The 24,635-nt window shown below is 50.1% G+C and overlaps 7 protein-coding genes across 7 annotated transcripts; 5 read left to right on the plus strand and 2 right to left on the minus strand.

Moving 5' to 3' along the window:
* Window positions 1-1,270: 1,270 nt before the first annotated feature.
* B0J16DRAFT_28466 (major facilitator superfamily domain-containing protein) lies at window positions 1,271-3,307 on the plus strand. The gene is made up of 4 exons (XM_046124029.1): window positions 1,271-1,528; window positions 1,584-1,657; window positions 1,714-3,092; window positions 3,148-3,307. Exons 1-4 carry the CDS (start codon window positions 1,355-1,357, stop codon window positions 3,267-3,269), a joined length of 1,749 nt encoding a protein of 582 aa, XP_045989429.1. The 5' UTR covers window positions 1,271-1,354; the 3' UTR covers window positions 3,270-3,307.
* A 169-nt stretch (window positions 3,308-3,476) lies between these two features.
* On the plus strand, window positions 3,477-4,879 carry B0J16DRAFT_329138 (HIT-like domain-containing protein). The gene is made up of 2 exons (XM_046126290.1): window positions 3,477-3,877; window positions 3,932-4,879. The coding sequence occupies exons 1-2, from the start codon at window positions 3,755-3,757 to the stop codon at window positions 4,436-4,438; spliced, it is 630 nt and encodes a 209-aa protein (XP_045989430.1). The 5' UTR covers window positions 3,477-3,754; the 3' UTR covers window positions 4,439-4,879.
* A 3,645-nt stretch (window positions 4,880-8,524) lies between these two features.
* B0J16DRAFT_329142 (uncharacterized protein) lies at window positions 8,525-8,958 on the minus strand. The gene has a single exon (XM_046126291.1). It carries the CDS (start codon window positions 8,935-8,937, stop codon window positions 8,608-8,610), a length of 330 nt encoding a protein of 109 aa, XP_045989431.1. The 5' UTR covers window positions 8,938-8,958; the 3' UTR covers window positions 8,525-8,607.
* Window positions 8,959-9,651: 693 nt separating this feature from the next.
* B0J16DRAFT_378240 (major facilitator superfamily domain-containing protein) lies at window positions 9,652-11,351 on the plus strand (the record flags this gene model as incomplete). The annotated part of the gene is made up of 3 exons (XM_046130907.1): window positions 9,652-9,718; window positions 9,769-10,134; window positions 10,192-11,351. The coding sequence occupies 3 exons, from the start codon at window positions 9,652-9,654 to the stop codon at window positions 11,349-11,351; spliced, it is 1,593 nt and encodes a 530-aa protein (XP_045989432.1).
* Window positions 11,352-11,880: 529 nt separating this feature from the next.
* Window positions 11,881-13,353, plus strand: B0J16DRAFT_329145 (uncharacterized protein). The gene has a single exon (XM_046126292.1). The coding sequence runs from the start codon at window positions 12,087-12,089 to the stop codon at window positions 13,326-13,328; it is 1,242 nt and encodes a 413-aa protein (XP_045989433.1). The 5' UTR covers window positions 11,881-12,086; the 3' UTR covers window positions 13,329-13,353.
* Window positions 13,354-13,620: 267 nt separating this feature from the next.
* Window positions 13,621-15,275, minus strand: B0J16DRAFT_352575 (uncharacterized protein; the record flags this gene model as incomplete). The annotated part of the gene is made up of 4 exons (XM_046129263.1): window positions 13,621-14,552; window positions 14,605-14,689; window positions 14,740-14,855; window positions 14,909-15,275. 4 exons carry the CDS (start codon window positions 15,273-15,275, stop codon window positions 13,621-13,623), a joined length of 1,500 nt encoding a protein of 499 aa, XP_045989434.1.
* A 3,613-nt stretch (window positions 15,276-18,888) lies between these two features.
* B0J16DRAFT_329148 (DNA topoisomerase) lies at window positions 18,889-24,599 on the plus strand. The gene is made up of 2 exons (XM_046126293.1): window positions 18,889-19,188; window positions 19,384-24,599. Exons 1-2 carry the CDS (start codon window positions 18,904-18,906, stop codon window positions 24,289-24,291), a joined length of 5,193 nt encoding a protein of 1,730 aa, XP_045989435.1. The 5' UTR covers window positions 18,889-18,903; the 3' UTR covers window positions 24,292-24,599.
* The last annotated feature ends 36 nt before the right edge of the window (window positions 24,600-24,635 follow it).

Genomic DNA, 24,635 nt, shown 5'->3' on the forward strand with positions numbered 1-24,635 from the left:
CGCATTATTCATCATGATATTGATTAGATTCACTGGGGAGCATTAAAGCTCTAGAAAAAATAAGGCCTAAATATAGGCTGCAGATAAGATTCAGGTGGAATCGTGAATGGCTAATATTATTTTCTCGTCTAATACCTGTTGCTATGGAGTGGCTCTCTGACTTGACGTCCCAGACATATCTGCTTCAGACCGGAGGCCAATCATGATGTTTGGTGAAAAGTGCCTGATCGTCGTAATATTCGCTTTAAAGCTCCGGGACAAGCTCCATATGGATCACATTGCTATTGTCGAAGATGGGTGCTGGAAGTAGCTGCTAGATAGCGCTTATCTTGGACTCTATCAAATCGGATTGTATGGACTGGAAACAACCCGAAGAGGGGAGTAAGCAGGCTAAATTAAGTCAATATATAGACAGACAACTTGCGGTCATAGAAACGGACGAGTTGGATTTATAATATCAAAACCTCCATCAACTCCAGGCCGCGCGCGAAACCATGGAGTTGTCCTGTAGCGTAGCTTGCGGACTTTGCGGAGCCCGAGTCCGATGCTACAGCACACGTTGAGCGCTGTAGCCTATCACGCTAAGCCAACGAGAGAGCCTGGAGGACCACGAGCCACGCCAGCGGAGCTCTAGCTTATCAGATACTGCCAGATCCTAGCTGCATAGTATGCAGAGAACCAGACAATGCGTCATTCATTATTGTCCTGCTTGTTACAGAAGGAAAAAAGCAACTTTCACATCGTGGACGAAACAATACCGAATCATTTCATAATGATTGAATCATGAAACTCATCAGCATAAATCAATGCGGACGAAAGGCCAGTAAAAAGTCAACAACTGTCGCTTATAAAAGTAAAAAAGAAAAACATGGCTTATCAGACATCCAAACGATCGTGTCTTATCTCCATATGGCCATGACCATGGTCTGCAATGGCATGGCATGGGTTCCCGACTCCACCTCCACCACCATCCCAGCCGTTGGACTCATCATGTATCCGCAAGACAACTCCCTAAAGGCGTTTAGATCAATTATTAATCCTAATGCCTTGATCTCTTCATCGTCACACTTATCTCATTCCAGTGACAAGCGACACAACCTTTTCGCTTTGAAACATGCGACTCGACTGGCAGTCTTTGACTTATTACCCCTGCCCCAAGCTTTCCAAATCTTGTCCATCTCTTGAAACCATCTTGGCGATGCTCCAGCGACTATCGTGATCCATTTTACCTACATAGGCTTTATAGGCCTATACCCTTTTGCTGCGCGCAGCATCCACCTCCCACCCGAACCGAGCCGGCCGATATAGTTGCAACAAAGAACGTGCGCGCGCGTACGTCCAAAGCTTAGAAATCATGGCCAAGAACGATAGCATTCACGAGGAAGACACCGCGATCGCGAACGAAGCCACACACTTGCTGCCCAGCAGCTCAGAATCTCAAGATGGACTTAGTGAAACATCATCGAATACTCCCGCTTGGGATGGTTTGAAGGACTTTGAAGGCCTGCCCTGGTGGCGCCAACCCTCGGTATGCCTATAGATGGTCAACAAAGTTATGTCGTTTGGTTCTGACCTTCTTGTAGGTCTATTGGCTCCTCGGTCCATATGTTATCTTTACACTCGCATTTGGAGGCGTGGTGGTTCCGAAACTTGACTTGTAAGCTTTGCTCCTCAACGTAGACAAAATCGTGGCTCACCAAGTTGTTTGATCAGGATTCTTGATCTCGTCTGTAAGCAATACTTCGCAGACCAACACAGCCGTAACCCAGACAAAGTATTTATGCCTGTTCTACTGGGGACGGATAATCCTCAATGTCAGATCCCAGAGGTCTCAGCAGACTCGGCCAAGTTCTTGTTGGTAATGGGTTTGTTCACTGGTGTCCTGAGTGCAGTTGTCGCGCCAAAGATCGGTCACTTGTCTGACCGATACGGCCGAACACGACTTATGGCTCTTGCGTCTGTAGGGGGAGTGCTGAATGAGTTCATCACTATCCTAGTCGCCAAATACCCCGACACTATTGATTATCGATGGTTGCTTCTTGGCAGCATCTTTGATGGTATGACGGGATCTTTCACAGCTGGCAGCGTCATGTCTCAGTCCTATACGAGCGATTGCACCCCTCCTTCAAAGCGTGCTGTTTTCATGGGTTATATGCACGCGTGCCTATTCGCAGGCCTTGCGTTCGGTCCCCTTCTCGGTGGATATTTTGTCAAGTGGACGGGTAGTCTGGTTTCCATCTTTTATGTTGTCATGGGATGCCACATCGCGTTCATGCTATTCGTCTGGCTCGTTGTTCCCGAGTCCTTGTCCGAGAGGAGGCAGTCGATTGCTCGAGAAAAGCATCAAAAGGAAAAGGAGATGCGGTCGCAGGTCTCAGCTTCCTGGGTGGCCACCCTCCAGAACGCAAACCCCTTCGCACCGTTGAAGATTCTGTGGCCCACGGGCCCTGGAACTTCGCCTGCTCTTCGTCGAAACCTCATTGCCCTTGCTATTGATGACACGATCATTTTGGGAGCGAGCATGTCGGCAGGTGCCGTCATCGTTCTCTACACTGGACTCGTGTATCACTGGGATACTTTGGACAAGTCCAAGTTTGTCTCTCTGCTGTCGTTCGTTCGGGTGGTAATTCTAATGGGTATTTTCCCTATCATCAATTATTTTGGTCGCACTCGCCCAGCAGCTCGTCGCCGTCGCGAGTCAGGCGTCGCTGCTGTCGAGAAGAACAACGGAGCAGACAGCCTAGACATCCTTGTTCTTAGAGTTGCTCTCGTATCGGATGTTGCTGGATCTCTTGGCTATGTCTTTGCCCGTTCCTCCGGAGTGTTTGTTGCGAGTGGCATGGTTACCGCTCTTGGTGGCCTTGGTAGTGCTACCGGTCAAGCCATCATCACCAAACATGTCCCTTCTGAGAGGGTCGGTCAGCTTCTTGGAGCAATTGGTATGTTACATGCTCTGGCACGTGTTTTCGGGCCAGTCATTTTCAACGGAGTCTTCGCCTTGACGGCTGGACGTTTCAACCAGGCTATATTCGTCTTGTTAGCAAGTGTATTTGGAGTCGCTCTGGTAATAAGCTTCACGATACGACCCCATGGTAAGTAACACATCATCTTTTCTTTCTGGTGATAACAAATGCTGACATGAGGTAGTTATATGGGAGGATGGACAACCAGAAGAGGAACGTGAGCCTCTCAATCCTACGAATGAAGCCTTTGCACTGTCAAGCGATCAGCTTCCCATAGATGAGGAGGACCAACTTCGCATCCAGTAGATATTTTATTGTTTGTGTCATGATTATTTGTTTGATCATCTGTTACGTCTAAAATCCAGTACAGAAGTGCTTGGTTCACCGTGGTTGATAGTCACTTGTACAATAGCTTAAGGCGCCATTCTGGAGTATTGGGGGTTTTAGAATAAGATACACGAAGCAACTCAGGAAATACAAAGAACATCTTAAATACAATGTTTCATTAGAATGTGTAGTACAGCGTGTCTTTCAAGTATTTACAAGCTTCCAGCAGTGTTAGACAATTGGCTCAAAAGATGTGGGGCAGGCTCTAAACTTCTCACTGAAGAGGAAGTGTACTCGTGCATGACATCAGGTCAACCTCTTCTTGACATGATTGAGAGGCCACTTCAGCCGCAGTAAAAACCGACTTCAATCGCAAAGATAGGCCCTGATCACGCAATATCTGTGTTTTAATCGAGACTGCTCAACCGCATCTTCAGAATTCGACATCTCCTTCCAATTGGAGCATGCTTACGTCAAAGGCTTGGGCATCGGTAAAGAGTCGTTCAGTGATAACGAGAGGCATCATGACTGCAGCCGGAGCAGCCGGGCGAACCATCAAGTTCGGACCCTTCGAGGTGACGAATCAAGTGTGTGATCTTATCTCCAAGATGCACCTCACTTCCATACTGACAACCATTCAGGTCTTTCTCACAACACCACACTCTTTCGCACTGGTCAACCTCAAGCCTCTCATCCCCGGACACGTCCTTGTCTGTCCGCACAACCCACACAAGCGTCTAACAGACCTGACGCCTACCGAGACGGCAGACCTTTTCACGACGGTGCAGCTCACGCAACGCCTCCTAGCGCGCGCTCACTTCCGCACCCCCGAGCCCGAAGCTGGAAGCTACTCGGTCGCTGTGCAGGACGGCGCCGACGCAGGACAGACGGTGCCGCATGTGCATGTCCACGTTGTCCCGCGAACGGCGGGGGATATGGGAAGCCCGGACGCCGTCTATGTTAAGCTTGCGGGCGAGGAAGGTAATGTCGGCGGGGCGTTATGGGATCGCGAGATGGGTGCCAGACCACAGCCCGGAGGGGGACTGAGTAGAGTTGATGATGAGGATCGAAAACCGAGAAGTGCTGAGGAGATGGTGGAAGAGGCGGAGCGGTATAAGGCGATATTGAAAGAGATGGGTATCCAGTAATGGGACGAGGAACTGTAAGAGTAGTGGATTATAGACCTCGAATTACAACAGCGATGTAGATGAACATCCATGCATGGATTGTTGGGATTTCATGCAGATAGCCTGATAGCATGTCTTGCCACAGCATAGGCATTGAGCCGTGACTACCTACTTATTGCAATACTGTAACACAGCTCAGTGCATCAACTGTTCTGCCTATGCCGATACTCGGATGAAGACAGGAAGTTGTGTCGACCCATTGAAGCAACCACTTATCGTGAGCAAGCTCATGAGTCCTTAAAGAACCACATTATATCGTGTCATTACTGGACTGAATCACATTAGGTATTGCAGTCCATAGCAAGGCAAAAGAGGTGTCACATCAACCGCAACGGGTGAACGCTGACGGCCCGAATTATGCAGAGCAAGCCTCTGCTTATATGTAGCAGTACGCCAAAACCCTGTGCCTATCGTTTCACTACAACGATATATGATATATACCATTTGATATATCCAACGTAACGCCACATCCAAATGTTAGACGATGGCGAATTTTCAACACCCTCGCCACTACTGGCTGTCACAAGCTAACAACTGGAATGCCGACCGATCACCTGGCTCTAGACCAACTGCGGTAGACAGGGCACCATCTTATCGCGCCCGCTTTTAGCTCGAATTGGCAAACAACAGCGTTCCATTGAAAGCGATAAGGATCTAGATGGTGCGGTGCCATCGTCTTGTTTGGTTGCCCATGTTTGATGCAGGTTGCAGCTGAGGCCAGAAATGAGGGGTCAGGTAAGCTGCATTGGGTGCCGAGAGCGAGACAGTTTAAGGGACCAAGGGGATCGCAGGCGAATTGATGGTTGTCGTCAGCCTGAGACATGTTGTGCTGATGCTACGACGGTTCGGAGGCCGTTTGCGAGGTCACATACAGGATGCATCAGTAGTGTAAGTGTGTGATAAACCTACTGCTGCTGCTGCTGCAACGATGAGCAGAAATTCTGTGCTCGATAGGCGAGACAAGCCCAATCAATATTGAGTGCAGCCAGTTGCCCATGCTGATTCAATTAACTCTCGCGCATGTGATAATGGCGAGCGGTTATTCTTCACTTGTCGAGATCATGAGTGAGGGGCATAGTCGTCGGATGAAGCTTTTCGGGATAGTCTCCATAGTGGGTTTCAAGCCAGACCTCGCTAAAAGCTGTTGTTTTTTGTTTACTTACGAGAGGGGAAAAACATGCTGGGATATGACCCCACATTTCACAAGACAAGCCATGTTGGTAGTGCGGGGAGGTTGTATTAACGTCCGATCAGTTATCTAATATCCCTAGATAAAATGGTTCTGGATCATATGCCCTTGTTCATGAGCTTTACCTGGAGTGGTAGTTGCGGACCATCGGGACGTTTTGAGAAGAGAAGTCCTAGGAAGTGCCAGGCTGGGAGCACGAGTCGCGTTTCGGGTCGGTGAGCGAGCCGATGGTCCGACTGTTCAAAGGCACAGCGACAAGACACGTGAGAGTCGATAATCTGTCCAACTTTGGGCAAAAAAAGGGTTGAGGACGTTGAAGTTGGGCAAGATTTTCGTGATGATGATCATGGCCAGTTTTTATCATGTAGGAGTCTGTATCACTCTGATAGATCAGCCAGCAACTGTGTTTCCTAATGCCGTTGTGCCAGCCGTGTTCATGGTGTGTCGTTGAAAATAGGGAAAAATAGACCCACCACGACTATGACTGGTGGAGTCGAGCAGAGGACAAGGCGGGAACTAGCGCAAGTAGTTTTTAGCGGCTTCGTTAGATGCATACGCTGAGATGCGGTGGATAATTTAGTGCAGGAGGTCCCTGTCCGGTCCAAGGTGACAGTGGGCCCAGACACTTCCATTCCACTTTTGAGTCCCGGGTTTGAATGCGTAGCGCAATGACACGAACAGAATCTCTGCAAGAGCACGAGGCCAAGTTTGAGAGAGAGCCATAAAGGCATAGACCACGCGATCTCAGAGGCGTTCATCCCCCGCATTCGAATGCTAAGGCTTTTAGTTATCGGCTGCTAGCAATTAACATCATGCCTTGGATGCAAGTGAAGGAGGTGGCATTGGGAAAAGGCGGTGGGCGTTGTGTTGCTGTCCTGTTCTGTCCTGTCCTGTTCTGTCCTGTCCTGTTGTGGCTGGGTCTGTCGCGCGCACTACCACCAGAGCCTGGGCTACCTTTGAGCTAAGGTAGAGCAAAGAGATGAGCAAGTGAGTGACTGGCTGCAGTGGTTACTCGGTACGGACCACTATCGGCGATGGAGTTCGAATTGCATGGAACCATGATTGCAGTAGAGAGATGCCTTGTGGCCTGAGAAGCATTCATTCTGGCTGGCTGATGCAGGTCAATAACTGGTGGGTCGCACAACAACGGGCCAGAGTCAGACAATCATGAATGATCTGCGAGATAATGCGCACAGGCACCCTATCTAATCCAACCATCAAGACTGAAACAAAAAAAGAATTGCAATGGTATTTGAAGATTTGAACGCATTCAGAATGCCGAATTCAATCGAGTGACATGCAATTGAGGGTCAGATGGAGAAAATGACGATGGTTGGCAAAGGGGAATTGACAGAGTGGTGTGTGTTATGAACGGGAGGTGCCACAAGTTGACAAAAGATGATGGAGGGAGGGTGGATGTCAACCGTAGTTTCTGCAAGATGGAGAGTCACTGACCTGACTGAGTCTCAGATGGAAACAGCGGGCGTCGACGCACAGACTCCCACCATGAAATGAAGAAATGTGCTAGAGTCCAACGCCAAACCCAACAGGCCTAAAGTCGCACGTTGCAGCGATATCAGCTTTTCCCTTTTCAAATGACCTGCAGCCTGAGCCGCCTAATCTCTGTGCTTTAGCCTCAAGGTCCCCTTATCCGCTGACTGGGTGCATCCGGTCTTCGGGACGTTTCCTTCAGGGTCGGTTTGTTGACTTGGGATTCTATTCTAGAGTATCGACGGTTGGTAGCGCGCCGCTGATGTAAATGATGCCCAGGCACCCAAAATCTGTCTGAGCACCCTAACCATCACTACTCTTGTCATGGATTCTGGAATCTGAAACCCAATCTGCCACTGACGTTGTTGAGCCGCATCTGTTCGTGCCTTGCTACTTGTTGATGTTTGTTACTGAATCCACCAGTAGCGGAGCTCCACCGGCAATGCACAGGGTCAGGGTTACCGTGGCCTCAAGCACGGACCTGGCTGGCCGTTGAGTTGCATTGCAGGCATGGAACCATCTGGATTACTGGGATCTGTCCAAGGCTCTGAGTACGAAGAAGAGATGAGCTGGATACGATACACAAGGGGGCATGAAATACTGATGAGAAACTCTGGAGAGGATCTCGAATAATTTCGTCATAATTAGTCACGACGCTGTATCTCTGAGTATATGTAATTCAACGTCTGCCTCGGTTTCACTGAGGTAGTCGTCACGATAAGCTCGGCTTGGTGTTTTGCAGCCCTTGACCATGACCAGGACCATGGAAGATGCGGCAGCTTGAGTAGTGTGTCCACAAGCCAAGCCGTGGCTTGAGTCGTTGCACAGCGCTTAGGAAGTTGATGTTACGAAAATAATTAGGTGTTCACAGGTCGTCTCTTTGCTTAATCGCAGCCCCGGTCATCGGCTCCGAGGAAAACGAATGCAACGACCAGGAGTGAGAATTTTTAATTCCAGTGGCGGGTCCAGCTGGCCAATCATTACATACGGACAATCTCACATACTGGATAGAGTCATACGCTAGAAGCTCTGGCGCTGACCCACCGGCAATCGACATGCATGCGAGTGGTAGACACACAGACCACCCTCGGTCAAGCCGCCCAATCAAGAGGCCTTTTCCCGTTAGCTGCATGCAAAATCCAGGACGCTCCCGAAGGATCCCCTCCATCCCCCTCCATCGTCCCCCTCTCAAGCCAAAGCTAGAACAAGGAAGGACGCGGCACCAAATGGCTGTGACTGTGACCGTGAATGTGAAGCAATGGCCATCGGTCTGGTCTAACAGTGGATGGCTCCATCCATTCCTGATGTCCAAGGTGATCACCTGCCTGCCGATAGTCCGGGCATTCTGCTGCGATAATCCGTAGAGTTCTGTCTCTGTATCACGAGACACTTTACGTCTGCAGTCACCAGTAGCACGAGGAATGTCTCAGACCAGAGAAACAAACATCGATCAGATCGAGAGAGGCAAGTCCGCATCAATTCCACGCGGCTGTGGACGGAAACACCAGAGACATTTCAGAGTCAGAGACATACTTATCTCTGGTTCAACTTCTGACACAAATACGACGTCGAAGTGGAAGATCAGGCAAAAGGTTTGTCTCACTCCGACCGCGCCCGGTGTTGTTCTACCATAGAGTTTTCCTTCTCTCGGACTTGTCGTCTGCATCTGTTGGTCCAAATTTCCTCCATGGCTGATGGTGTATGCAACTCCCAGCAACAAGGACAAGCGAAGCGCGCCCCACATGCTGCAAACGAAGCTTCTAACTGTTACCCAACCCATACGATGCGACAGGACCAGGGCAAGGTTCTTTTTTTTTCTCCGCCAAGTCGACCTTATCGGCCAGGGCCTTTGGGGCTTGACTTGGCTTATTCCAAGTTTAGCTGGACTTGATTTGACTTGACTGCGGTCTCGGTTCTTGCTTTGTCTCCACCAAAAAGGTTCCGCCGCACTTACACGGGTTGCTCCTGCTCCTGCTCCTGCTCTTGCCTTTGCGACTCGCCGCGTGTAGAAATATCTCGTCTCCCACCCTCTTTCCGTCGAGATAAACTTTTCCACTTGTTCAATTAACTCTCTCCTGCTTTCAAGCCTGAATCACTCTATTGTCCAGTCCAATCCAGTCTTTGTTCCATCTTGACTGACGTGATTCTGCTGAGAGTTTCTTCGTGAAGCCATACTAACCCTCGGCTGCTCCTCCACCACTCCAAGCAACCAAACAGCAAGCCACTTTCCACCCGCGAGATCTCAACAACAAAGTTCCTTCGTCTTGTCCGTTTGCTGTCCGGATATACTGTCGTCTCGACAACATTTGGTCCATATCCTTCGCATTGCCACCAAGTCAACGAACGCTCCTGCTTTCCAAGTGTTATATCTCGTTGACTCGCCACTTCCTTCAAGTTTGGGTGTTTGATCGTGAAACCCAGCCGCTGTCCTCTTGATTGAGTTCGACTCCAGGCCTTTATTCCAATCCAGCTTGCAACGGTTTCCATCAAAGCCATGGCTATACTTCGTACCGGTCCTCGTGACCCTGATGCCTTCCCGGCCATGCAGCTCTTCCTGCTCGGTAAGTGTAGCAACTGCTTGCTTCAACATCATGCGCTAACTTTGTAAAAGCCATTGTTCGACTCGCCGAGCCTATCGCCTTGACGTCAATCTTTCCCTATGCCTGGGCTCTCGTCAAAGACTTCCACATCGGTAACGAGGAACATGCATCCTTCTACTCGGGCATTCTTATCTCGGCCTTCTCCCTCGCAGAGGCTCTTATGGGCACCTACTGGGGCGCTCTATCCGACAGAATCGGCCGAAAGCCCGTCTTGATCATCGGATCGCTCGGTACGATGCTCAGTATGTTGATGGTGGGAATGGCTCCCAACTTTGGTGTCGCTTTGTTTGGCCGCGCCCTTGGTGGTCTTCTTAACGGAAACATTGGTGTCATTCAAACTATGGTTGGCGAGCTGGTGACCAAGCCTGAGCATGAACGTAAGTTTAGATCATTTGCATGGCATGTTTTCGCGTAGACTAATTCGCCTATCACAGCCCGTGCATTTTCCATTATGCCTTTCATCTGGAGTATCGGAACTATTGTAGGACCCTCCATCGGTGGCATGTTTGCCAGCCCTCACGATTCTTGGCCTGGAGCTTTCCCTGCCGGCGGCCTCTTCGACCGTTATCCTTACTTGCTTCCCAACCTCATGTGCGCTGGACTGCTACTCGTCAGCATCGTACTTGGATTCTTCCTCCTGGAGGAAACCCATCCTGATATGCAGACTGAGCATGTTCCCGTTGTCGAGTACCGTCCTACTGAGGAAACCCCTTTGATGCTGTCTACCAACAGCAGAATGGTGACTGAGGTCCAGGCCGAGACCTATGGTGCCATTGAGAACCCAAGTGACATTTCCAGCGAGGACTGGGATGCTCTCTGCATTGAGAACGAGAAGGATGAGGCTGCTACTCCAACCAAGGCCTGGAACCCCCGTGTCGTGGGCTTCATTGTTGCTTTGTCCATCTTCACTTACCACTCCATGACCTTCGACCATCTTCTCCCCATCTTCTTTGAAGAGAAGCGTGCTGAGGCAGCTGAAATGCTCAAGGGTGCCTCTTTCTTCCCTTTCTACTCTCCTGGTGGCCTTGGTATGACTCTGCGCGATGTTGGCATGGTCCTTGCAGTCGATGGCGGTATTGCTCTGTTCATCCAAATCTTCATCTTCCCCTGGGCTGTTCAGAAGCTTGGAACTTACCGCCTCTTCATTGTCGTCACTGTCCTCCACCCAATCATCTACATTCTGATGCCCATGCTTCTCCTCGTCCCTGAGGACTTTATGTATCTTGCCATCTACGGTTGCCTCATCGTTCGCAACATTCTCTCCATTATCCTTTACCCTCTCCTGATGATCCTTATTAAGGAGGCCACTCCTACCGCCAGTGCTCTCGGCAGGGTCAACGGTTTGGCAGCCAGTGCTGGCGCCGCTTGCCGAATGATTGCCTCTCCTATTGCTGGATTCTTGTGGGCTGTTGGTAGCAAGTCCAACTGCTCTGCCCTGGCCTGGTACGGCAGTGCTATTGCAGCTATCTTTGGAGCCATCCAGTGCTTCTCGGTCCCTCGTGAGCGCTGCCACCAGGTTTCTGAAGAGGCTCCTGCCCTACCTTGCAAGCAGACTGTCACCGTCACTGAGACTGAGTTCTATGACTCGGACTAAGAAGTTGACGACTTACGACCCGATGAGTTCAGACGTACTTGAACGATCTTGCATTTTCTTGTTCTATATTTGACTCTATTTCTTACGAGCCACTAATATTGCGTGTTACTCGTTATGACAACCACATTAGTTCGGAGTTTTGGTTTATTATGATTTGCATGCATAGAGCCTGGTAGAAGGTTTGCTTTTATTACGGCCATTGTTTATGAATTTATGTATATATCCCCAGGTCAAGCGTTTTTTTGGGCTGGATTGGTTTATCATGAGGAGCTGGAGTTGGTCATCAAAAGGAAAGTCGCCGGTGCGCGTCTTGGTCATGAAAATGGTTTTGATGTAACGAGCTATGGTACATTGAGGCGGTTGGAGTTTTAGACTGAGACGTAGAAATAGAAACAGTTAAAATATTTTGATCTTTCCAAGTGAAATAGTGTGTTCTTGCATATCAATAAATGAAAGTCTGGATTTATGGACGAGAACTATTATTGTAGTAACCAATCTCTGTATTGCTGGTTCAAGTATATCAAGCCATGGTTTAACTAGATGCCGAGTCGTGATAGATGGTTGATGCCCAATAGAATTTTCGCCACCCACCAAAAGTTGGAGAATCTCAAATTTTAGCAACATCAAGCTGCTCACCTCAAAATTGACCCACCAATGACAACTGAGGCATAAGAAACACAACAAAATTCTGGGATAGAGAAGAATAGCAGAGCAATCTGCCAAGAAAAGACAAAAATGCATATTGAGGAGATTACCGACAAGATGGAGGAGACTTTGAAGGTTTCTGAGCCAGAGCAGGCTGCACCAGAACCTCAACCCAGCGCAGCAGAAGAGACAAAACCCCAACTTCCACCGGCGCACGCTATCGCCAGTGGAAAGACTGTGGATGAAGTATGGGAGGACCTCAACAAGTCGCCGCTCTTCATGACAGATCTTGATGCCAGTGAGGAGAACGACGACATCGCTGCTTTGCAGGCCCTTGCCTACGAGGGTACTCCTCTTGAGAACGGCCAAGAGTTCAAGGAACGCGGAAACGAATGCTTCAAGATCAAGAACTACGTTGATGCCAAGGAGTTTTACGGGAAGGGTATTGCTATTCTTGCGGGCGAGGAGCGCAAGCGCGCCAGGGGAGAGCAGACCAAGAACCAGGAGGGTGTGATTGATACGGAGGAGGAGATTAAGAACCAGCAAGAGACTCTGGAGGCGCTGTATGTCAACCGTGCGGCTTGCCATCTTTCTGTCAAGAACTACCGCAGCTGCTGGCTAGACTGTGCTGCAGCGCTTCGCCTCAACCCTCGCAATATCAAAGCTTACTTCCGAAGTGCTCGAGCTCTTCTTGCTGTGGATCGCATCGAGGAGGCCGATGATGTGTGTGCTCGTGGTCTCTCACTAGACGAGTCAAACGCATCGCTTCGAGCTGTGGCAGACGATATCATCAAGCGAGCCAAGGAAATCGATGCACGACGAAAGAGGGAAGCAGAGCGCGAAGCTAAGGAGAAGCGACGAGCGCTGCTCATCAAGGCTGCTTTGCGAGCAAGGAACATTCCCACACGTACAACATCTCAACCACCAGAGATGGAAGACGCGGGCATTGCGCTCCTGCCAGACCCTGATGACCCTCGCAGCACGCTTGCTTTCCCAACGGTGTTGCTCTACCCTCTCCACCTGGAATCCGATTTCGTTAAGGCGTTTGAGGAGACACATTCGCTTGAGGATCACCTGAGCTACATCTTTCCTTTGCCGTGGGACAAGGAGGGTGCTTATACGACTGCGGGCGTGGAGGCGTTTGTGGAGACTGCTCAGGGCGGTTTGCTCAAGATGGGTAAGCGAGTGCCGCTGCTCAAGGTTCTGGGAACCGGCAAGGTTGAGGTTGTGGATGAGGTTGTAAGAATCTTTGTTGTGCCCAAGGATAAGGCTGAGGCCTGGACGAAGGAGCACAAGGCGAAGAGAGCAGCTGAGAAGGGACAGGCGAGCTGATCCTAGATCAAGAAAGTAAAAAAAGTATATGTGTTTTGCAATGATGCCTACGCCGCTAACTAATGGTGGTTGGGTCGCCAATCCTCGCTTCCCCCTTTGACAATGCTATATGCCGCCGTGATATGGCTCAGACTGTAAGAGATGACAACAGTGATGATAAGCATTAAGTGTAAAGGCGCCTGAGCTATCCCATTCTATTCGCTGTGGTCATATATCCCTGAAAAGCAAAACGCCAGTCCAGTAAACCCTTTTCTCCTGTCACTCCTTCAACTCCTTTTCTTTTCAGTCGTCTTCAAGGCTGAACGCCTCGTTTTCTCTTGCTGCGACGATGTCCCTCATCTGCGGTAGAGTCTTCCCCGGAGATACTGGGAGGCGAGGCAACCGCATTAGAAGCTGGAGTGACTTGTTCCTGATGGCTGAGACTCAACAGAAGCAGAGCGGCGTCCTGCTGAGTGGCGTCCTGCCGGGCGGGATGAGCTGCGCTTGTTGGTCCTCGAGCGACTCGCTGCCTCATGGGGCTTGCTTCAGGAGTTGCGGCCATCATGGCAGAGCTTATGCTCATATTAGGACTGACGCTCCTTCTATAGTTATATTCCGAATCTTCATATTCAAAGCGCCGCTTAGGCCAAAGTGGGTTACGAGGTATCGCATTGAGCAAAAGATGTGGTTCTTGGCTGAGTCGATCCACGGGAGGAAGAGTATTGGATTCACGGCGCCAAATTGGGTTACCAGGTATGGCAGTGACCCAAGGGTTCGCTTCTTGGGTGATTCGGTTTGTAGAAGTCCAGCTGGAACCTGGTCTAGATGTGACCATATAGCCAGGAAGACCTGATCCAGTACTTGAGGCTGAGTCGGGGGCCGACAGGTAATGGCGGTCTGGGTCTTCCATTGCCCATGATGGATCACAAAACAGACGTGGTCGGTGTCTGTTTCGGCGTTCGTCTGGGGGATAGATTGGCTGAGCATTTCGATCGTCTCTAGGAAAGCTTGTCGCACTTGGAAACTTTGGTGGGATTGTACTCATTTGCATGCGCCAAGTATCGGCTTCCTGAGTAGCGTCGATGACAATCTGTCGGTTTATGACCATCCGAGCATACTCAGGCGTGCCAGGAGGAATACAAATAGCTGGGAAATCTGGGCCGAAGATGGGAATCAAAGCACCCGCGATGGGATGGCAGAATGTTGCGCAGATAGCTTTGGCGCATTGATATGGCATCCAATAACCTGTAGGAACTGGTCAGAAGAGCAACTAGGCGTCTATCGAGAATAAACGTACCTTGAGCAGCTATAGCACCACCAGTAATGCTATGAGTGATCTCTTTCAGACCTGGGTTGAGGCCTAGCATCTTTGCAGGTATGGTCTACTCCAGTCAGTATTTGTCCAGCGCCACAACCTTTTGTTCCAACTTGCCTTCCCATAACCAAGGCACTTGAAGAAAGGGGTCATTCGAACAAGTCCGATATTATAGTCCCACATGATAGCGTATTCAGTGCCATTCTCAAGAGAGACAAACTCATATTTGAAAACTAGCAGGTTTTTGTTAGTAAACTGTGACAGAGCATCATGAACAACAACTTACCCTCGAAGCTCTCGCGCCCCGTTTTCTCGAAAAAGTCTTTTTTGCCACTATTATAGGGAATATGAAGGCAGGCTTCGTGAATGTATCCAAAAGGGGTCACTCGGTGTCTGCGGATCTCTTGTAAAGAGACCTCGTCCAGGCGCTCGTAGGGGGGAAACCTAACCTGGCCGCGTAACTTGGACTTGGTCAGGTTGGCGTCCTTGAATCCAGCTCTATCGCTAGACATCAGGACACGTCCCTGTGGCTGGTTCGAGGGCATTCTGTTGTTGAAAGCTGGTGGAAACTCGGGTGGGGAGTTTGGTTGGGAGAAGGAGGAAGTATTCTCTCCTTGGGGAGCTGGATTTAGGAGACCCTTGAGGGACAACATGATGACAACCGGTAACGTTTGCCAACTTATTAGAAGTCGTATTCTTGGGTGAAAATGGAGGGTTTCGGGATGCAGCAGGCCACGGTTGGCTGTAAGGAGAGGGCTTGGTCAAGTGGTTTGGATAGCACAGCGGACAAGCCGTGATATAACTACTTCTGGGTTGCAGGGAAGGACAGACGGCAGCAACACACCAGCAGGTGAAAACTCCTCGCCTTTCAAGTAACTCTTCAGCTTGGCAAACAAGTCCGGGGAAGACAGATATGTCTGCGTGTACCAAAAATGGATGATGACCAGCCAGAAGCCCAGGACGGTTTGACTCCCCTGCGAACGCCGTTTGGGAATCTGCAACTTCAAAAGTCGGTCACGCTTTTTTTCGGCTAGCCCGACAGTCTCTGTTGCTTTTCCTTTGTTCCTTGGGTATTAACGCAGGCTTCCAAAGGGGGAGGAACTCTGTTTACGAGCTTCCACCGCCTGGTGCTAGTATATACTAGGAACAGCCACCAAGTGATAGATGACGGGACGATGTCGGAGCAGGGTCGCGTGAATATAATTAGAGAGATTGGACTCAAATAGGAGTCTTGAGTTCAAGTGCAAGGACGAGGGCTCAAGACAATCTGAGGAATAGATACGTCGTGTCCCGCCGCTACGGTTTGCCCCAGGCGTCCAGGAGAATTGCGTGTGAGTTCTGGGTTCCGCTTTATCAAACAGCTCTCATATGCCCCCCAGACTTTCCCTCCGCATTAGGAGGACCATAAGGCAGAGCTGCAACAGGGGGTGTAGTTTGGAGCTATTGGGCGTGGATAGACCAGTCATTACGCCGTGTTGTTCGTTACACTCCCACAATACCTCATAGACTCTGCCCTAAACTCGACAAGGCCCATCACGGCTATTAGATTATTTGAGTATATTGCGGTTCGTCTCTCTTTGATCATCCTTCTGGTGCTTGGTACGCTCATAAAGCCAGAGCCAGGAGCTGAGCATTGAGCCGCAACAGAGAACGACTCAGTGACGAATTGGCTGCTCTACCTTGTCTGAAACCGCCCCACGAGCTCAAAGCAAAAAAGAAGTACACGCGGGTGCTTGCATGCCACATCGTCCAGAGAGTCTATACCCCAGCCTGTTTCCTTATGTCTGTACAACAAAGAACGGCGGTCTTGTTGCTACTGAGAGATGGGTCAATCTCAGCGCTCCTCTAGACTTGCTCGAGTCGCCCCCACGTGTCAGTATGACAACTGACAGCTAGAGTAAATACTCTTCCTCTCGCTGGCCCGTCCTGCTAGTCGACACTGCCGGATGTCCTATCAGACCCCTCTCCTTGCGCCGAAGGTCAATAGAGGCATCATGACGTGGCTCCGGCTTGCCGTGGATAGGTTTCCAATCTTAACAGAGCTGTACATAGCCGTTGCATACTACACCGACAATACGCTGTTGAGTGAGAGTTCGATGGCGCTTCCAGAAGTCGGTCTGCAAGTATTCCACTTGAGATGTCCATCTTTGCGGTGCTGTAAACAACCTGTCATGCTTCTTGCCCTCGTTACCTCCATGGGCTCTCTGGCGTACAGGCACAAGAAAAATCCCCGAGAGGCAACACAAGCCTATGCCTGATACGCCCGCCCCTCAGCTTTTTAGTGGGCTACCGGGTTGCAAGAGGCAACTGTACTCTGATCAAGGTGCTATACGTCCAAATCTTTGTATGTCCTGGATATGATTAGGAGTCGTGTCGTTCAAAACATGAAGTTGCGCAGTATGACTACACAACTTAACATGCAAGATGCGTCGCTCATGCATGCCAGAGCCTCCTTCTGCTTTTCTCATCACTTGGCCTGGGCCACAATCACTCCTGCGGACCGGAGGCCCCTGACAGGCCCGTCAACATCGTCTCGCCAAACTCATCACACTTAACGCGACCAGCCGACGGCTCGGGCTGCGACACACTTCCGGAGTCGGGTTCTCTGCTCATATTTTGCAGGTTTCCACTGAATACACTATCTGGGTTTGGTTGTGATTCGACAACTGCCCCTTTTGGGGCATATAAAGGGTGGAAGCAGGGCCCAAGAGCGGGATCTGACATTTCTGGCTTGAACACCGTTGCTATCTGCAGTTTGGATCTATTCAGCACTGTCTAGGTATTTAGACAATCCCGATTAGGAACTGCGCATGATACCCGTGCCTCTTTTGCAAGCTGAACAATGTATCTGATCTCCCACCCAGCTTTATCGGACCGAGCTCTGACGAATTCGGAAACAACGGATCGTCCATATCGGTATCAGAGTCTGTTAGTGATTTCCTGATTCTCAGTATTTGGTTTCAGAAGATTGTACGATTTCAGCGAGGTAGGACAGCGGGAGGCCATGGCGAGCTGGCGTTTCTTTTGCACCAGGTGCAGAGAAAGGGACAGTGCGGTTCCCTGCATCGAATTCATCCAGTGTTACCACTCCCCTTTCCCCATCGGTGCGGCATATGTCGCCGTGTTCTGTTGAGCGGCTGCTTCGAGAGATGAAGACCGTGCCTGTGAGCATATATGATAGTGCTGCGAAGCCCAAGTCGAAGCGATTGTAGATAATAAATCATAGATGCATGTCGGAGCAAGAGCCGCATCGGTTATACAACAGCATGGGTCAGATCGTCATTACATGAACAGGCTATTAATCAATGGACGTGCTGAGGTACAAGTCAAAAAGCCAACCACCGACATAATTTTGCAATGGAGGCAGTGGTACTGTAGCCGGAACTGAAGCTAACCTGGCAGTAAGGCGATAGTAGATGCCTGGTAGAAGACCCCCGTTGGTGACGCGACCAGCCTCAGACAAGCTAATCTCGAAGACGGTGCTACCAGGAGAATAAGCAAGAGTTGAAGGCCCATCCCACGGCGACACAGGTATATTTGACAGAGAGCTTCCTCCGCTTCAAGTTGCACATCTTGACTCGGCCCGCTAATCCAGTCTGAGCCCGGTGCATGTCTGACTTCGAGCTTGACAGGCTCGTTTCGGGCAATAGACGACCACGATGCGATCAGAGCAGGGCCGGCCTCGGAACTTGTCAAGTTGCCGTAATCTCCATGGGGAAAGCTCTTAATCTGGCAAGCTCGTGGAACGTATGGCACGAGCCGAAGAGCAAATGAAACGAGGCAACAGTGCAGGTTTGCTAGTTCTTCTTATTTCCTGTAGGTGTTTTTGGCGCACTTAATCAAACTGAATCGGCTCCAGGAATGAAGAGGACTCAGTCCGAGAGTTCGCTTCATGATGAGAGTTTGGAGTTCATCCCGTCTGTAAGTGGAGATGTGACATGAAAGCAAACAGCTACGTTTTTGCAGACACGTGTTGCAAGCCAAGTACAACGCTTCTTTAGAAATAAGCTGAAATGATAAACAGCATTCCCTCTAGATGCTTACCTAGGTAGAGATAAATGGCAACGCAGCGAGCAAGAGGGAAGGTGAGGCTCCAAGTGCAGAATAGAAGATCATGTGTTATATCACGTGGTTTGGCGTTCATTTTACAGCCTGAGGCATAAAACACGGCCCCACATCGGCCGGTCTGGCCAGTGGGCCGCCGTAGTCGCGTCCCCTGTAAGATTTGTTTACACACAATGACCCTGGATTGTCACAACAACAATCTAGTTTTGTCTATTCATGAGAAGTCTAGCGTTGACACGTCTTGGTTTTTCTTGTTCAACTTCGTCTTCGCGACTTTATGCGCGAGCAATACCCTTTGCTCGCTTTTATTGTCCCTTACTAACCAACCCATTGTTTATAGCTTGTCAATCATTTCAACCCTTGTATACACTTTCCTCCTTACATATTGCTTGGACACCTCAAGTCAGATTCTTTTGTCCCCCACCAAGCACCAACAAAATGGATTCCGACGAATCTATGTTCAGTATGGGTGACGAGTCCGATGGCTTCGTCCCCGAAACCGTAAGTAACATCCTCCTTTGACCCCTCTTTGCATATTCACTGCATGTTCGCTTTCGCCTGCCTGCCCGCTTCTCCTCATCAACGCGCATTGCAGCCTCCTGTTTTCTTTCAACCTTTGAACTACATTAAGCAACATCACCGGCATCCCTGCACATGCAAATACTACTGCACAGTGAAGCTAAAATGTTATTACAGAAATCGAAACCCAAAGCTGCGCCTAAAAAGGCTGCCGCAAAGGCCGCGCCTAAGAAGATGGTTCAGTCTACCCTCAAAACAAAGGCCGCGCCCAAGAAGCGCCCTACTCCAGAAAGCGATGACGACGATGTGAGCGTTACCTCTACGCCCAAGGCAAAGAAACAAAAGAAGGAGGACGAGGATGATGATATGGCCATCGACAGCCCTGCCAAACCTGCCAAATCAGGAAAGCAGAAGACTGCCACCGAAACGTACCAAAAACTCACACAGCTCGAGCACATTCTCAAGCGACCTGACACATATATCGGTTCCGTCGAAAGAACAGAGCAACAATTATGGGTCTTGAACAAAGAGACTCAGCTGATGGAGTACAAGAATATCAGCTTTGTGCCTGGTCTCTACAAGATTTTCGACGAAATTCTGGTCAACGCCGCCGACAACAAGCAGCGCGATGGCTCAATGACATACATGAAGATTAACATCGACCGCGAAGCCGGCGTCATCAGCGTCGAGAACAACGGAAAGGGTATCCCTATCGTCATGCACGAGGGTGAGAAGGTTTACATTCCTGAACTTATCTTCGGACATTTGTTGGCAGGTTCCAACTTCGACGATGATGAGAAGAAGACTGTTGGTGGTCGTAACGGTTACGGTGCTAAGCTATGTAACATCTTCAGTACCGAGTTTAATCTCGAGTGTCAAGATAGTGGAACTGGGAAGAGGTACAAGCAGACATGGACCAACAACATGACAAACATCCACAAGGCCAAGATCACTGCCAGCAAAACTGCTGACTTCACCCGAGTTACCTTCAAGCCTGACTTCAAGCGCTTTGGTATGGAGAACGGCATTGACGACGATCTGGAATCGTTGTTGTACCGCAGAGTCTACGACATGGTAGGCACGATCCGAGGCATCAAGGTGCACCTCAACGGCGAGCAGATCAAGATCAAGGACTTCAAGGCTTACTGCGATCTTTACGCCAAGTCTATTGCAAAGGATAGAAGCAGTGAAGAGGGCGGCGCTCCTACTTGCACAGTAGAGATGGACAAAGACAAGTCGCATCCTCGATGGGAGGTCGGCTTCGCTGTCTCAGACGGTACTTTCCAGCAAGTGTCGTTCGTCAACTCCATCGCCACAACAAGCGGAGGCACACATGTCAATTACATCGCCGATCAGGTCACCAAAAGTCTTCTCAACACACTCAACAAGAAGCGCAAAGGTCACACTCTAAAGCAGGCTCACCTGCGAAACCACATTTTCATCTTTGTCAACTGCTATATCGACAACCCGGCATTTACATCACAGACCAAGGAGCAGATGACAACCAAGTCTAGCATGTTTGGTAGCAAATGCGTGTTGGGTGACGACTTTCTCAAGAAGGTGGCAAAGTCGGATGCTATTCAGAACATCTTGGACTTTGCCGAGAAGAAGGCCGACAAGATGATGGCCAAGAGCGACGGAAACAAGCGATCCCGAGTGAACAATGCCAAGCTGGTCGAAGCCAATTTTGCTGGTACAAGAAGGGGTCACGAATGTACTTTGATTCTGACAGAAGGTGACTCCGCCAAGGGTTTGGCTGTTTCTGGTCGTGCTATCCTCGATCCTGACCGCATTGGTGTCTTCCCCCTGCGTGGTAAGCTGCTGAATGTGCGCGATGCTTCGCCTGATCAGATCGCGAAGAACCAAGAAATTCAAAACATCAAACAATTCCTGGGACTGAAGCACAAGACATCCTACACCGATACAAAGAACCTTCGATATGGTCATCTGATGATCATGGCTGATCAGGATCACGATGGTAGTCATATCAAAGGATTGCTCATCAATTTCCTCGAAGTGCAGTTTCCCTCCCTCCTGAAAATTCCCGATTTCTTCCGAGAGTTCATCACCCCTATTGTCAAAGTCTGGCAAGGTCCCAACCCCAAGAAGCCCCAGAAGCTCAAGTCCTTCTTCACACAGCCCGAGTACGAGGAATGGAAGGACGATCACAAGAACGAGCTTACCCGATGGCATTCCAAGTACTTCAAGGGTCTGGGAACCAGCTCCAACGAAGACGCACAAGTCTACTTCACCAATCTTGATGACCACTTGAAGGAGTTTGAGACTATGAAGCCCGAAGAATCCAACCTGTTGGAGCTGGCCTTTTCCAAGAAAAAGGCAGATGCTAGAAAGGAATGGCTGGGCAACTTTGTCCCTGGCACTTTCCTGGATCACTCAACCAAGTCGATCACCTACTCTGACTTCATCAACCGAGAGCTTATTCTCTTCAGTATGGCTGACAACATGCGATCCATTCCATCCGTTCTGGATGGTTTCAAGCCTGGTCAGCGCAAGGTGATCTACGCTTGCTTCAAGAGAAACTTGGTCAAAGACAAGAAGGTCGTTGAATTGGCTGGTTATGTGTCCGAACAGACGGCATACCACCACGGTGAACAGTCGCTCCAACAGACTATCATCGGTCTTGCTCAGAACTTTGTGGGTTCAAACAACATCAATTGCCTGGAACCCAGTGGAAACTTCGGTTCTCGACTTGCAGGTGGTTCTGATGCTGCCAGTCCTCGTTACACCTTCACTCGACTATCGCCTTTTGCCCGCAAGATCTTCCACCCTATGGATGAGCCCAACCTGCTGCACCATTATGAAGACGGCAAGAAGATTGAACCAATGGTTTATGCCCCAATTCTTCCCATGGTGCTGGTTAACGGTGCCGATGGTATTGGCACAGGTTGGAGTACTTCCATCCCCAACTACCACCCTGCAGACATTGTTGAGAACTTGAAACGCCGAATGGGTCGTTTCGATGAGAACGATTCCGAGGAAAGGCCTTTCGAGACCATGATGCCATGGTTCCGTGGTTGGAAGGGTACTCCTGAAGCTGCTGGGCCCGATCGCTACAAGTTCAATGGTGTCGCATACCCCAACGAGCAGAAGGATAACGAGGTCGTTATCACAGAGCTGCCTATCCGTACGTGGACGGACGATTTCAAGGCGCGACTAGAAAAGATTATTTCCGGCGAAGGTGGCCCTTCTTGGATCAAGGACTACAAAGAGTTCAACGATCATAGCACTGTTCATTTCGAGATTGCTGTGGACGAAAAGCACATGGGCAAAGTGATGGAAGAGGGTGTGCTCGAGCGATTCAAGCTCACCAAACAAGTCGCTACCTCGAACTTGGTTGCCTTCGACACTAGTGGCCGAATTCGCAAGTACGAGAAGGTAGAAGACATCCTCGAGGAGTTCTACCAGTACCGTCTTGACATGTATACTGATCGCAAGAAACATTGGCTGGGTGTATACCATGCAGACTTGCGCAAGCTCCAAAACCAAGCGAGGTTCATCAAGGAAATCATCGACAACAAGCTTATTGTTGGCAAGAAGAAGAAGGCCGTGCTTGTGGAGGAGCTTCGCGATCGCGATTACGAGGCATTCCCTCCTCGAGGGGACAAGAAGAAGACAGCGGATGAAGAGGAGGAAGATGATGATAACCAGGACGTTGAAGGAGACTCCGAAGGTGGTGCCCGCGATTACGACTATCTTCTCGGGATGCCTATCTGGTCTTTGACCGCCGAGCGTCTTGAGAAGCTCAAGCAAGCCATCGAGAAGAAGAAGGCTGAGCATGAGGACCTTCTCGCTCTCAGTGAGAAGGACCTCTGGTGTCGTGACCTTGACGATTTCATGGTCGAGTGGGAGAACCAACTTGCAGTCGATGCTGAAATCAAGACAAACATCCGTCGCTTGGGTCGCCGCGTTTCGAAAAAGATAGGTGCTGGCACCGCTCGTGGCCGTAAAGCCAAGGATGAAGATGAGTATGAGCCTGAGAAGAAGGCCCGTGGTAGGCCCAAGGCTGGTGCTGCGGCAGCTAAGGCGGCTCCTAAGCCAGCTGTCAAGACAGAGACAAAGAGTGCTCAGCGGTTTGCTGAGATGTTCAGCGCCAAGCCAAAGGTTAAGAAGGAACCTACGGCCGATGTCATGGAGCTCTCGGATGCCTTCTCTGACGACGACTACGCCGCTCTAAGCCGCAACAAGTCATCAGCTCCCGCAGTCAAGACATCCCAGTCCCCGCCAATCGAGGCACCGGACACCGGACGAGTCAAACGAGCCGCTGCATCTAGGGTCAAGACAGTCATCGATGATGACTCCGAAAGCGACGATGACCAGATGCTTGGTGATGTTGGCGCCTTGGTCAAGGGTATTGATAAGCCAGCTGGCGACAGCGAAAAGGGCAGGTTTAGTTTGCATGCCATGAGCCGACCAGACTCTAGCCATGGCAACACCACCGCCAGCAGCCTTCCAAAGGCCAAGGCTAAGTCGGCCAAGGCGTTTGACTTCGACGACGACAGCCCTGACGATACTAACTACGAACTTCTCGCCAAGTCGTCGCCACACAAGACGGCACCCAAGGACGATCACGTTGACAGCTTCCTTTCTGACGACGAGCCTTTTGTGGCTCCAGCCAAGCCATCCGCTGCCAAGTCCAAGTCTACAAGTGCTGAGTCTGACGACCCAACACCGGCCGGTCTTTCTACAGTTAAGAAGGCTCGGGGTCGCCCCGCTGGTGCTAAGAGCAAGGAGCCGGCGAAACCCAAGGCCGCCCCCAAGGCCGCTACTAAGGTGACAAAGACCGCCGCATCAAAGGTTGCCGCACGTCCCGCGACCAAACAAACCACTCTCTCTCCAGCAGCCAAGGCAGTCGCTGCTAAAAAGGCCAACAAGAAGTCTGCGCTTGACGATGACTCCGATGATGAGATGGCCGATCCAGAGTCACCCCCTCCGAAGCCTGCTTCAAGGGCACGACCTGGACGTGCTGCTGCCTCCAGACGTCCCATCGTCGTTGATGACGAGTCTTCAGAAGCCCAAGCAGAGGAAAGCGACGATCCTTTCTCAATGGACGACGATGAAGACTAGATGCCATGAGGCACCGGAGATACCAGGAATGTCGGATAATTCTGTTCGCGATTATTGATTGTTTGCTATTCTTTCTTTGTTCCGCGAGTATACATCGCTGCATGTTGATAACATCCAAGGGAGACATGATAAAGGGGGCTGAATCTCAATTCGAAAATCATTAAGTCTGGAATGGTTTGGGGGCGTACAGGGTGCAGGACAATTGCTTTACATAGGGCCCAGGCCTAGCCATTTATTGATATCCAAAGATGGCCAAAATGCCATCATCATATTCACATTCATAATAGTTTCTGAACTTTGGACCGTAATACAATATTGGTGATGTCTTCAGGAAGATACCTAAA

Source organism: Fusarium flagelliforme (assembly GCF_020744385.1).
Source record: "Fusarium flagelliforme strain FIESC 12 MPI-CAGE-AA-0113 chromosome Unknown B0J16scaffold_1, whole genome shotgun sequence".
Lineage (NCBI taxonomy): Eukaryota > Fungi > Ascomycota > Sordariomycetes > Hypocreales > Nectriaceae > Fusarium > Fusarium flagelliforme.